Source organism: Athene cunicularia (assembly GCF_003259725.1).
Source record: "Athene cunicularia isolate RWA chromosome 6 unlocalized genomic scaffold, athCun1 chr6_part1, whole genome shotgun sequence".
In the NCBI taxonomy this organism is placed as follows: Eukaryota; Metazoa; Chordata; class Aves; order Strigiformes; family Strigidae; genus Athene; species Athene cunicularia.
Window position 1 is genome coordinate 5522453 of NW_020799105.1, and position 12976 is coordinate 5535428.

Sequence of the window (12976 nt, forward strand, 5' to 3'; positions counted from 1 at the left end):
GTGATTACATCACTGAAGGAGGGTCACATGGACCATATAGAATCATAGAATGGTTTGTGTTGGAAGGGACCTTAAAGACCATCTAGTGCCAACTCCCCTACCATGGGCAGGGACACCTTCCACTAGGTCAGGTTGCTCAAAGCCTCATCCAGCCTGGCCTGAACACTGCCAGGGAGGAGCCACAGCTGCTCTGGGCAACCTCTTTCAGTGTCTCACCACTCTCAAAGTAAATAATTTATTCCTTGTATCTCATCTACATCTGCCCTCTTTTTGTTTAAAACCATTACCCCTCATCCTACTACTACACTCCCTGATAAAGAGTCCTTCCTCATTTTTCATGTAGGCCCCCTTTAAGTACTAGAGAGCTGCTATAAGGTCTCTGCAAAACCTTCTCTTCTTTAGGCTGAGCAACTCAAACTCTCTAAACCTGTCCTCATAGGGAAGGTTCTCTAGGCCCTTGATCATCTTCATGACCCTCCTCTGGATCCACTTGAGCAGGTCCTTATGCTACAGTCCCCAGAGCTGACAAAGTACTCCAGGAAGGGTCTCACCAGAGCAGAATACAGGGCAAGAATCCCCTCCCTTGATCTGCTGGCCACACTTCTCTTGATGCAGCCCAGGATACAGTTGGCTTTCTGGGCTGCAAAGTGCACATTGCTGGCTCATAGTCAGTTTTCCATCCACTAATATCCCCAAGTCCTTCTCTGCAGGGCTGCTCTCAATGTACTTATTGTCCAGTCTGTATTTGTGCATGGGATTGCCTTGACCCATGGGCAGGACCCTTGCACTTGGCCTTGTTGAATTTCATGAAGTTTGCACAGCCCATCTCTCCAGCCTGTCCAGGTCCCTCTGGATGGCACATCCCTTCCCTCCAGTGTGTTGACCGCACCACACAGCTTGGTGTTAGCAAACTTGCTGAGGGTGCACTTGATCCCACTGTCCACGTCGCCAGCAAAGATATTTGACATATCTGAGCCTGCAACACTGCAATATATGTAACGTGTACAGCAAGGCTACAGAAATTTGGGCAAATCTGTGTGATGTTCATTTAGAGCTTGTGCTAAAACTCCTTGCCAAGATTGGTCATTTTGTGCCCACTGAAGCTGGATGCCTACACAGAGGTTGTAACATCTAGGATTCAGAAATTTTTATTTCTGTCCCATATGTTGCTCTTAAAATAAACAGGTCAGACAGCAATTTATCCTTCAGTTCTCCAGGCTGCCATCTAATGTCAAAAAGCTTTTTGTCTCCTGTGCAACCCAAGAATTACACCCTTTATCTCATGGACTGATTAATCTCATCAAGAGTTACGCAGAAAGTCTTGCTACAGTCTGTCACACAAACTCAGTCTTCTTGTCTCCATCCAGGACTGTGACTGGAGGGATGAAGAAAGCCTTGTACTCTCTCCTGAACTCCACCTTTTTGCCTCTTTGACTGTCAATACAGATTATGTTGCAAGCAGACAGAATTGTGTGCCATTCACATACACACTCCCAGACATTATCAGACAGTCTTTGGCATAGATGGAGCACTGGCCTGACCCACACTTGGCTGCTGGCTCTTCTTACAGTCCTTTCATTCACATTCCCAGCTGTGTGTTGCTATACAGTTTAGGATGATGTTTAATTCACTTAATGACAGAGCTGATGTAGTGAGGGGGCAGAATCATAACTTTCCAGCGGGAAGTGAATTCTGGTTTTGTATTCTAGTTTCATCCAAATCTACCATCAATTTATGGAAAACAAACCAACCCTGTTTATTATCACAATTGTGTTTCAGTAAACAAAATCACCCGGTTTTATTCCCAAAGGTCATGTACTCATATGTTAATATTAAAAATGCTTTTTAAAAGTGAACAGAAATGAAGTCCTTGCAGTACAGTTGCAGATGTGGTTTATGGGAGGTGGCTGGGTTCCAGCCCACCACTGATGCATTCTCTTTGCCAGAGGAGAAATAGTGTGCAACAGTGTTTGAAAACAGTATTATTAAACAGCGCATTGAAAGGCTGGAAGGTGCCTTGTGGCACCCCCACCCCCCCACCCCCCCTTTGGATGAGTCCTCTGTGCTATTTTGAGAAATGAACAACTTCCACTGCTTGGCTAGTTTGTTAATAATTTCTGATCAGAATGGGAGGATGCAGGAGAGAGGATGTCCTTTTGCTGGTCAGTCCCACCAGAGACTGTGTAAATTGTTCAGGCTACTCCAATTGTTAAGAGATCCCAGTGCCCTCTTCTGGCTGGTACTGGCCATACTGACACTTTCATCTGTCATGAATTAGGGATTTGCAGAGGTCTAACATCTTGCTTTTTTCATCTTTGTTTTTTAATGCCAGTTTATGCCAGTATCACCATACCAACCAGTCTCCTTGAAAGTGGTTGAGCTCCTATCTATTCCTCTTTTTGCCTCAAATTCATAAACCATCTCTCCCCATTTGTCTTGCTTGGAGAAATAAAGATCATTCCCTTCTAACAGCTGGACTTGGGGTGGATCGCCAGAGTCCGATACGTTGCCAGCAGCCTGTGGGAGATCAGGGTCTAACTCTAGAACCATGTCGTAAATATGGCTGAAGGACTCCTCCTCTGGTGCTTCGCTCCCAAAGTAAACAGAGTCGTAGTCCTGCATGTCAACACAAGGAGATGCTTCTGCAAGCCTGGCAGCCTCCAATTCCCTGTGGAGAGAGAAGGGAAAAAGTGATGCTTACCCCCATCCTGCTGCTGGGGTATGATTTGGCGGTACCTCTCTGCTGGACTCGTGGCCAGCTCACATTGTTATCCAGAAGCATTCAGCATCAGAAATTATCATCTACCTGCTCCTGGCATGAAACACCACATGATTTTCCTTCAGTGTGGAAAACCACGCGATGCTCTGGAACTGGTGTGTGTCACATGCTGCCTCAGTGCTGCTGCAGCAGCGAGCTGGTGGGCTGGCAGTGGGTGTCACATACAGCACATGGCTGGTAATAGGGAGCTGTGCTAATCTCACTGCAGCAGCCTTACATGCTGCTTTTAGTTCAGGGCTTCTTTTTTTAAGATCAGAGGCATAGTGCTGTAGACAAGTTTCTATGTCTGCTTTCCATACCCTGCACTCAGATTTTAGGAGGTGTTTTCCATTAAAAGCACAGATAGAGACAAGCAAAAATGTTCAAATGTTTATATCTGTCTGTTAGTTTAAAGACTTCCTCAAGTAGGCAACTATGCATGACCATGCCTCAGAAAATACATGCTGAAATTTACCACATTTTAGCATTTAAAAACTTTTAATGATGACACTTGTGGCATATCTACAACAGACACCAGATATCTATCCTGTTGAAGTGAATGGCCAGATTCCCCATGACGCTGCAGAGGCTGGGGTTTGTCCTGCAGAGGGAAGTGATTTCCCCTTTGTAGCTCTGTGTTCTGCTGTGACTCTGCAAGGTAGTGAGCAGAGGAGGTTGGCACCCGGTTTTCTGCTACTTTACATTATCTTTACATAGCCTAACAGGAAACAATATAAACTACCTAGGGAGCAGACAGCAAGTTTCTGTGCTTTGGGGAATTTGGTGAAGGCAAATGCATCAGACAGAACCATTCCAAGACAATTTATCTGACCGTGGAATATTAACTCCAATATTGTATTGTTGGTATCTCAACAACTCTCCTGCTCTTCATCCTCCTGCTGAGAATTTGCAACAAACTTTGGGCAGATAATATGAGAAGCCTCCATCTGAACGTTCTTCCAAAATTTATGAAGAGGCAGATTGCACTGGGGATGTGCACACAGAAAGGCACAGACCTTCCACAGCATGGGGCCCACTCCACCAAGACATGCGTGAAGCTCTGCAGAAGTCAGCTGCTGTCCTACCTGACTGCCTGCTGCTGTCCTACCACAACGCTGAGTCTCTGTGAGACAGCACAGCAATGCCTGTGGGACCATGAGTCTGCTCTCCTACTGCAAGCAATCAACCCAGCAATACATGGCTCTGTGCTGGCTCATTTATCCTCCTATCCATGGGACTCTTGGGTCTTGATTAAATGCAAACGAATTTGTCTAACTAGTTCTACCACAGCTCTACCCAAGACAGTTGTAGTTCTCCCAAATGTCAGCCAAAGCACAGAAGGGTACTTGCATAAAATTTTCTCCGCTTTCCTCCTCACCTGCTCCTCTCACAAAATTTACATTTTTAGGAACACAACTATTCCAGAAAAAAAAAAATCAGTGTTGGCCTTGATTCAGTCTATGAACTAAAGGTCGGGGGACTTCCCTGGGCTAAGAGTAACCCCTATGGATATTATTAATCACTTACCAATGGGATTGAATGTGCAGTTACAAAGATGTGCAAAAAAGGAGTGCAAGTGAATATTATTACCTGACTGCCTGTTTTTCCTGTTTGATCATCTCTAATATGGCAGAAAATGCAGGTCTCTTGGTAGCGTTGTGATTCCAACAGGCTTTCATGCACTCAATCAGTCTGGCAAGGTTTGGAAAGCCAAAATCATGAGGGATACTTCCTGACTCCGTGAATTTTAGAACCTGTTTTTATTTATTCAGACAACAAAAACAATGTCACATTAGTTTTCTGAGAACTGGTGCCTGGATGTGCAACTTTGCCCCACAACAAACTGGCTAGCAATAAAAATGGTCAAGCTTGCACTGAATTGCATAATAATTGCATAACAAACAGTAATGTTTATGTGTTAATTGAAGTTAGAAGGAATAAATAATTCCTTGAAAAGTGGCTTTGTATGGCTATTGTGTAAATTCCTTAAGATTGCATTTAAGTTCAAACTGCAGCCTTTCATTATTGAAGGTGATAGGAATCTATCAGAGGGAGAGGGAATCTATTTCCAAAAGAAAGAACCTAACTGTATTGAGATCAGTACTCAGCCATCACACCCAGTCAACAAGTTCAAAAGTCATTGTGGTAGAAGAAGGGACCAGGATGTTGACAAATCAATGGACAGAGATAGCACAGCACAATCAAATAGGTCTCCTGCCCTCAGGACCAGACTAAATGCATAAGCAGGGAAAAAGGAGAGACTGCCATGAAACCTGAACACAGCTTTCATACAGGAAAATGTAGAAGAAGAGAAGAGATTATGATTAAAATACACTTTCCTGTCTAAGAAGGGAGTCCTATGGCTCAGAACTGTTGGGGTAGGCAGCGGGTCTGCCACCAGCCTGATTGAAGAAGAGTTTCGCCTTGATAAGACTCCAGTGTACCCTTGAAAAGGAGGAATGTCTGCTGAAAAACCAACATAAGAGGAAGAATGAGCAAGGAAGCAGGATGCAAGAGCTGCAGTGTCACACCTATGGAGGAGCAGATTAGAAGAGTACAGATTAACCAATAGCAATGCTAATGTTAAAAGACAACTATGTGACCAATCACATGAACACATGGTTTTGTAAAAGAAGGGTTTGGAAAATAAAGATTTTTAGACATTTTTCCTGCAACATTCATTTGTTGTGTCTGTCTCTACTGTGACAAATGGTGACCCCAACGTGATAATTTGAAGGCGATGTAATTGCAACAAAGGGGACGTAATAAGAATCTGACGTGATTTTGACACAGAATTTGAGAATTTCTGTGTGGGCTGCATGATGACTTGCAGCGGAGACGGAGCCTGGTGAAGCTGAGAGCAGTGGCAATCTGCCTGGTCCAGACCTGAACTTTGACACCTAATAAGGTGATCCACTAGGAACAAAACTTTAGTTACGGGCCAACAAATAATGAAAGAGGAAGAAACTATATTGTCTACTTGGAAGGCCCTGTTAAAAAGAAAAGGTTTAAAAACCACCAACCAAGGTTTAAGGAGAATGCTTATATGGAGTAAGATGCTAGCACTGTTACTGCATTTAGTGTGAACAAATGGGAAGAATTAGGAGAGAAATTGCTTAAGTGTGCCTTTCAGGGTAATAAGAATGCAACCGACCTTCTTACAACCTGGAGTGTGTTGAAAGAGACTTTAAAGAACTTTAAGGCAAAGAAAGAAAGTTCAGGGGAAACCCCTTAGGCGTCCCTGGTCCAGGTCTCGGCAGCAAGAAGTCAAGATATAGACCTAGCAGGGGGAGCCCATCCTAAACATAGACTGTGGTTGAGGGCGAGGGGATTGTATGAGGACTCTGATGAAGCAGCACAAGACGAGTTGTTCCTCCACAAAGTCTGAATGAGCAGAAAGTCCCTCAGGCAGCTGCCCCTCCACCTCCCATCGTGGAGCCCTCTGCTCCACCACCTCCCTCTGATGAGGAGAAAGCCCTGCACACTTTGCTTATTTGGTGCAAAAGGAATGGGGTCCCTGCTTGATGCACTCTCTGCTCTTGGTCTCGAAACATGGAAGGAGGCAGGGAGCGCCTTATTTGAGGCGGCCATAAGGAAGAATGCCGTCGCTGTGTCATCTTCAACTGCATGGCAACTGGTACGTCAACCCCTGAAACAGTTAAAAAGTTATGGGACTGCTGCAGCAGCTGCAGCTGATGCCAGGTCACCTAGTGGATCTGATTCTTGGACGGATCCTACAGTTGTGGCTGAAATACCTCCAGAAAAGCTGCCAGCCCCTTCCACACGTCCACTACCTGCTGATAAGGATGGCATTTTTCTGTTATTAAAGAACTACAGAAAAGCATTAATGAGGACGGACTTAAAAACTCATTTACAACAGGAGGCAATCCCTCACGGCTGTACTCAGCATTCGTGCCCCCACCTGCAGGCGTGGAGTTGGTGGCAGCGGCCCCGGGGCATCCCTGGCGCCCCCCACCACAGGGCGGCCGCATGCGGCCTCTGGCACCAAGCTCTCGGCCCGCGCCCGCTCCCCCCGTGCACCAAAAGCGGCAGGTTTTACAGCAGGCGTGACACTGTGATGCACTGTCCCTTGTCTGTCAGCACCACATCATCAACAAGCAATGGCTTTATATATTCTGATTGGTGTTTTGCTGTTTGTAGTATCTGTCATTTTATGTTGTGTGAGTAACAAGTGTAAGAGGCCTCTTCATGTGGTTGTGTGATTGTTTTGTGTGTGTGAGACACAGCCCAGCTGTGGAGTTCGAGTGAACATTCTTTAGTACAGAGCCCTAGTGCCCGCCGCTGGGTCACTGGTGCTGCCTGTTTGTTGGGGCTCAGTGTTTTAAGTGTCACAAGTGAAATATCTCCTCTAGCAGGAGGCAGTAATTCTGTGTTAACTGTTGTCTTAAATTTCGGGGTGTACTCTATGGGGAGAGTGCACCTTTGTACTATCTGAACATTGTCAACTTACTTAAGTAGTGTTTTAAGGTAAAGTAGATGAAATAGGAAGCAGCCAGAGTGGAAGAATAGTCAAAAAGAGTCCCCATGGCTGTATTTTAGAACATTGGAAGAAGATAAGGGGACCTCCAAGCACAAGTATAAATAAAAAGACATTGTTAAGGTCCCACTTGATGCGAAAGGACCTATAGGATGAGGATTGAGCACGCTATTCATCAGGAGATCTAGCAGCACTTTTAATTGTGCATGTGGGAATTATTGAAGCCGATTTTACTGGACAAATTTGTGCTATAATTTCTACTCCTTACCCACCAGTAACCATTCCAAAAGGCACTCGCATTGCTCAGCTTGTACCTTTTTGGAGTTGTGTTCCTAAGACAGAACAAAGGTTGTGACACGATGGAGGAATTCGGCTCCACAGGACCTCTGCAAGTCTTCTGGTCACAGACTGTTTCATCATCAAGACCGCAGATGATCTGTACACTATCCAAGAGAGGACAATCGCCAGTGACAGTAACACTCACTGGACTTCTGGACACGGGAGCTGATGTAACTATTATATCTCATTATTCCTGGCCATCCACCTGGCCAACAGAAAATATGGGAATGGGAGTGATAGGACTGGGAGGGTTGACACAAGCAGGAGTAGCAGCTGTGCCAATTCTGATCACCAACCCTGAGGGTCAACAGGCGACCGTCAAACCCTATGTGATGACAGCCCCCCTGAATTTATGGGGGAGGGACTGTTTGCCACAGTGCGGAGTGAAAATCACTGCTGATTTTTGATGGGGTCCACTGTGCTGCAGGGTGTTAAAACAACCCACACTTGCATTGATCTGGCTAACAAATGACCCTGTGTGGGTGGATCAGTGGCCCCTGCCAAGTGAGAAATTAAAGCCCTACAGGATTGGTGGCAGAACAGCTGGCTGCTGGACATATTGAACCTTCTCATAGCCCATGGAATACCCCAGTGTTTGTAATCAAAAAGAAATCAGGAAAATGGAATTTTTACCTGACCTACGGCAAATTAATGCTGTCGTGGCTACGATGGGAGCCCTACAACTGGGCCTACCCTCACCTGCCATGATCCCTGTAGATTGGGAAATCATTGTGATGGATTTAAAAGATTGGTTTTTTACTATCCCATTGGCCTCTCGAGATAAAGAAAAATTTGCATTTTCTGTGCCTTCTTTAAATCATGTAGAACCTTCAAACAGGTATCAATGGAAGGTTTTACCACAAGGCATGAAAAATTTGCCAACAATTTGTCAGTGGTTTGTAGCACAAGCTTTGTCACCTATAAGGGAAAAATTTTCTACTAATTATTGTTACCATTACATGGATAACAACCTGTTAGCATCAAACAGCAAGGAGCAGTTGAACGACATGGAGAATTTGGCCAGAGTCTCATTACAACAATATCAATTAATTATTGCCCCTGAAAAGGTACAAAAGACAGAATCCTGGAAATATTTGGGAATGACAGTCACAAGCAAGCAGGTTGTGCCCCAACCTGTGAAACTCAACCTTGAGGTTAAAACACTCAATAGTGTGGAATGGACCATGTGAGTTATTAATGTGGGGAAGAGGTTATGCTTGTGTCTCCGCAGATCATGGCCCCCAGTGGTTACCAGCAAGATGTGTGCAACCATACCTGAGGCATAAGAGGCAGCTTTGGTTGGACACTCAGGAGCCAGCTGTGGGTGCTGTGGATGCCCCTGTGCCGAGAGTTTGCAGTCTTTTTAACTGATCATTTAAGCAGAATATATGGGTAACGCTTGCTACTGCAATAGGACAAAATACACTATCTCTGTTCTTAATCACACTACGGTCGCCAACTCTTTTAAGAGAAAATGCTAACAGTAATTGCAACTCCTAAATGAAATGTATAGGCTTACTAGTCACTAGTGAAAGATGGAGCTTAGACAGAATGTAGTTATCAATAAGGATGAAATGCTCTAAGAATGTGTGTATTCAACTTCCTTTGTTTAGCAATATTAAGAATTAAGAACTCAAGTGTTTAACCTTATTAGAAACTCCCTTGGTTTCCTCCCTTGAGTGCTGGCCAGGCTCTGGGTGTAACCCAAGAGGAGGATGAAGTCAGATGTTTCTGCTCAAAGAAAATTGCCAGTTATTTTGGCCTGTTGATTTGGAGGCTGGACCTGCTTGCAGCAACTTTGGATGCCTCATCTACAGATGGAGGCATCGTGTAGGATTTCCAGCTTGCAAGGAAAGGTACTCTAAATCCTCACTGCAGCCAGGGTTCCCCAGCAACTGCAGATCATTCTGAATCGATCCATAAGAGCATACAACAGTTAAAAGATGGTGTTAAGCGTTTAACAGAAGATGATGGCTTAGATTGGCTAACAAGGATGTTTAAAGGTTGAGGTCTGTCTGGATGGTTGATATCTCTGGTCAAAACTGTGGGGGTAGTGATTTTGCTAATTGTGAATGTGCTTTTAATGTTGCCTTGTCTTGTCAGTCTTCCGCAAAGGGCCCTGCAGAGAACTGCTCACGCAATATTTTTAGCACAAATACAAAAAGGGGGAATTGTTGGGGCAGGCAGCGGGTCTGCCACCAGCCTGATTGAAGAAGAGTTTTGCCTTGATAAGACTCCAGTGTACCCTTGAAAAGGAGGAATGTCTGCTGAAAAACCAACATAAGAGGAAGAATGAGCAAGGAAGCAGGATGCAAGAGCTGCAGTGTCACACCTATGGAGGAGCAGATTAGAAGAGTACAGATTAACCAATAGCAATGCTAATGTTAAAAGACAACTATGTGACCAATCAAATGAACACACGGTTTTGTAAAGCAGATGTCAAAGAAGGGTTTGGAAAATAAAGATTTTTAGACATTTTTCCTGCAACATTCGTTTGTTGTGTCCGTCTCTACCGCGGCACAGAACACTGTGGGACATTTCTCAGTTGAAATATTGACTGTATTGTGGAGGAAATAATGCCCCCTGATAAAGGCAACATGCACACTTGGAGTGGGAGTGGCAAATTTCTTTCCACACATGAAAGAGAAAAATTGGAAAATGGGTGTCTCCATCCCTAGTGATGTCAGAGTTACAGAGAGGCCAATACTGAGCTTCCCCCCAGAACACCCTTGCCATCCTTACCTCCCTGCTGTCCAGTAAGTGGAAAGGTTTCAGTGGCTTGCACATGTGCAGTTTGGTCAACTGTGCGGTTAAAGCTTCCCATATCATAATCCCAAAGCTAAAGACATCTGATGCTCGGGAATAGAGCCCATCATTTCTCACTTCTGGAGCAGCCCTATTGAAGAAATGAACAGGTTATTGGTCTAACGTATTTCTGAACACCAGAGAACTGCAGGGCAAGGCAAAGCAGAGTGGTCCATGCTTTTCACTGTGGATTCAGAGACTTCAGTTTACACTTTGCATTAGTGACTATGGCTAAGTATCTAAGTAAGAGGAGCAGGGTGACAATGGTGCATCATGGGACATATACCTAAGCTACTGATGGGAAAAGGGGCATAAGGCACAGCAGCATTTTCTCCCATGTTCAGAGTTACAGGAAAATTCTTTTTTTTTGCCAGAATGTCCAAGTTTTCTGCTGGATAAAAAGCCACAAGACAGTTTCTCTGAAACAAAGAAACAAACATGTTCTGCTGGTTGAACCGGTACCAGGTAAGATGTGGAAAACACAACTTTAAAAGAATACCCTAAATTTTTCCTCATTTTCATAGGAGCTGCAGGAAGCACGTGGATATTGTGAACCAGATAGTGGCTAAAGCTGTGGATGGGTAAGGTAGAGTTTGTGGTAAGAAAACGGGCAGAAAAGAGAGAGGAAGTGAAACATAACAATGCACTTACCACTTGGCTGCATCAGCTGGCATAACCTTGCACACATAAGGCTGAAAGAGGTTGTCATCTGTCCCTGGATGTGGCAGACAGACTGCTCTTCCCCAGCGACCAAGTTTTGCCGTTACCTTTCAGGAGACAAGGGGAAGAAGTGGGGGGGATTTAAATCCACAGCGTTTTTCCACTTTTCAGCAAAAGCAGCAAGAATTCAGTAGCTCTAACAGTGCAGGGCTTGCTGGACAGTTTATCTGTGTTCTGCCAATAGTGACCAGCATCACTGCTTCCCAGTTAGGGATTAGTAACAGTGGATTGACCTGTCTTGACACTCATCTAAGCTAAACTTTCAGAAGTTAAGACAGCAATACAGGCTTTCTATACAGCCTTCCTCACAGGACAGAACTGAGCACCTCCAGAAAACAATTAGATACTTCTTCCCCAGAAACCTACCTTGGCATATGATTGTGTTACCACCTGATTAAGAAAAAGTAACTAAAGTTTTTGCAAACCTCTCTGTTCTAATGTAACTAAAAGTGTGACCTTCAACATGTGACAAACCATTTATGACTGTAGTGCTGTGGTCCTTAATGTCCATCTGTTTGCACTTTCCTACTCATTTGCCAAGGGCTCCCTTTGTGCAGGGGTCTACCTGAGTGGAAGTGGATTGTGGTTACAGGCAGCAGTGGTCCAAGCAGAGTTAGGGAATAATCTGAAAAAAGACAGAATGAGTAGAAAGAACAAATACCTCTGGGCAACTGTGATCAGAGTTAATGTAAATGTAACTGCACTGTAGGTCACAGTGTATGATACTCCTGGAATGAAGATATACCATGGCAGAAGCAACCTGCTCAAGGCAAGTGAGAAGTTTGACATCATCCATGCTAGGACTTGCAGCAACTTCTATTAGGGACTTTGGGTTGCCATCAAGACGCTTGGAGGTCTGCAAAAGGGATACATGAGAAAATTAGGGAGCAGATTCAAAGGGTAAACGCTTGCTAGTAAGTTATCACAAACAAAGCAGAGCTCTGCCTCTATATGTGCCCCTCACAGCAGTTTCCTATCTGCCAGGTGTGAATAGCAAGATGCCATGTCTTGCCCTGGATCTATGTGGTTTGCCTACTTTGTGCACTGCTGTGATGAGCAAAGGTTCCTGTGCTATCTCTGAGTGAGCAACAGGCAGAACCCGAAGACCTGCAAGCTGGGGAATATACGGAAGCCAGCACAGAATTAGCTTGTCTACATGCAGGAGAATGTGTTTAGTGTTGCGTAGTGGGGATGGTATTTCACCTTTATCTGATGGGATTTAAAAACTGCACCATCCAAAGACACTACAAACAGTAGTACAGCAATCACAACCGTGTACTGTAGCAGTGCTTGACGAGGGCACCACCTTGCAAAAGACTGGGAAGACACAAACCAGGACAAAGTCTCTGACTCATGGATTTTACAATTCATTGCCTGAAAAAATCCCCTTTATTTATTTCTTCACTCACTACTGTGTAGCTCTTTCAATTCCTGCTGTGGCTCAGTGCTTTATAAAACACTTTACAGTCTCTCAGTGAAAGATGGCAGCTCTCCCCACTGCTGTTCAGCTTCTTGAGATGCAGGAATGGCAGAGTAGCCCAACAGCCATTACCACAAAACTCATCACGCAGACAGTTAAAGCTGCATGGCAATTTCCCTACTCAAGGAAGGACTTAGCAGCCAGAAGACTGCAAATACAACAATCTTGCTCCTTTATCTAACTAGAAGGATCCTCTTCTATACTGTCTGGGATCTCACCCCAACACATGACAAACCCAGACACCAGGTAATATGTCGAAGAAAATTGTTGTATGAGACGGGACTCTTTCCTCCACCACACTTGTATAAATATGCAGAACTTCTCTTTAATTCAGAAGAATCACTCCTGATTAACATGGGAACAAATAAGAGCAGAA

At 44.5% G+C, this 12976-nt stretch overlaps 1 protein-coding gene across 1 annotated transcript; it reads right to left on the minus strand.

The window, feature by feature from the left end:
- Window positions 1-2025: 2025 nt before the first annotated feature.
- Window positions 2026-11968, minus strand: LOC113481802 (insulin-like growth factor 1 receptor). The gene is made up of 5 exons (XM_026851734.1): window positions 11782-11968; window positions 11052-11167; window positions 10338-10491; window positions 4349-4512; window positions 2026-2668 (listed from the first exon to the last, which is right to left on the minus strand). Exons 1-5 carry the CDS (start codon window positions 11914-11916, stop codon window positions 2323-2325), a joined length of 915 nt encoding a protein of 304 aa, XP_026707535.1. The 5' UTR covers window positions 11917-11968; the 3' UTR covers window positions 2026-2322.
- Between the last annotated feature and the right edge of the window lie 1008 nt (window positions 11969-12976).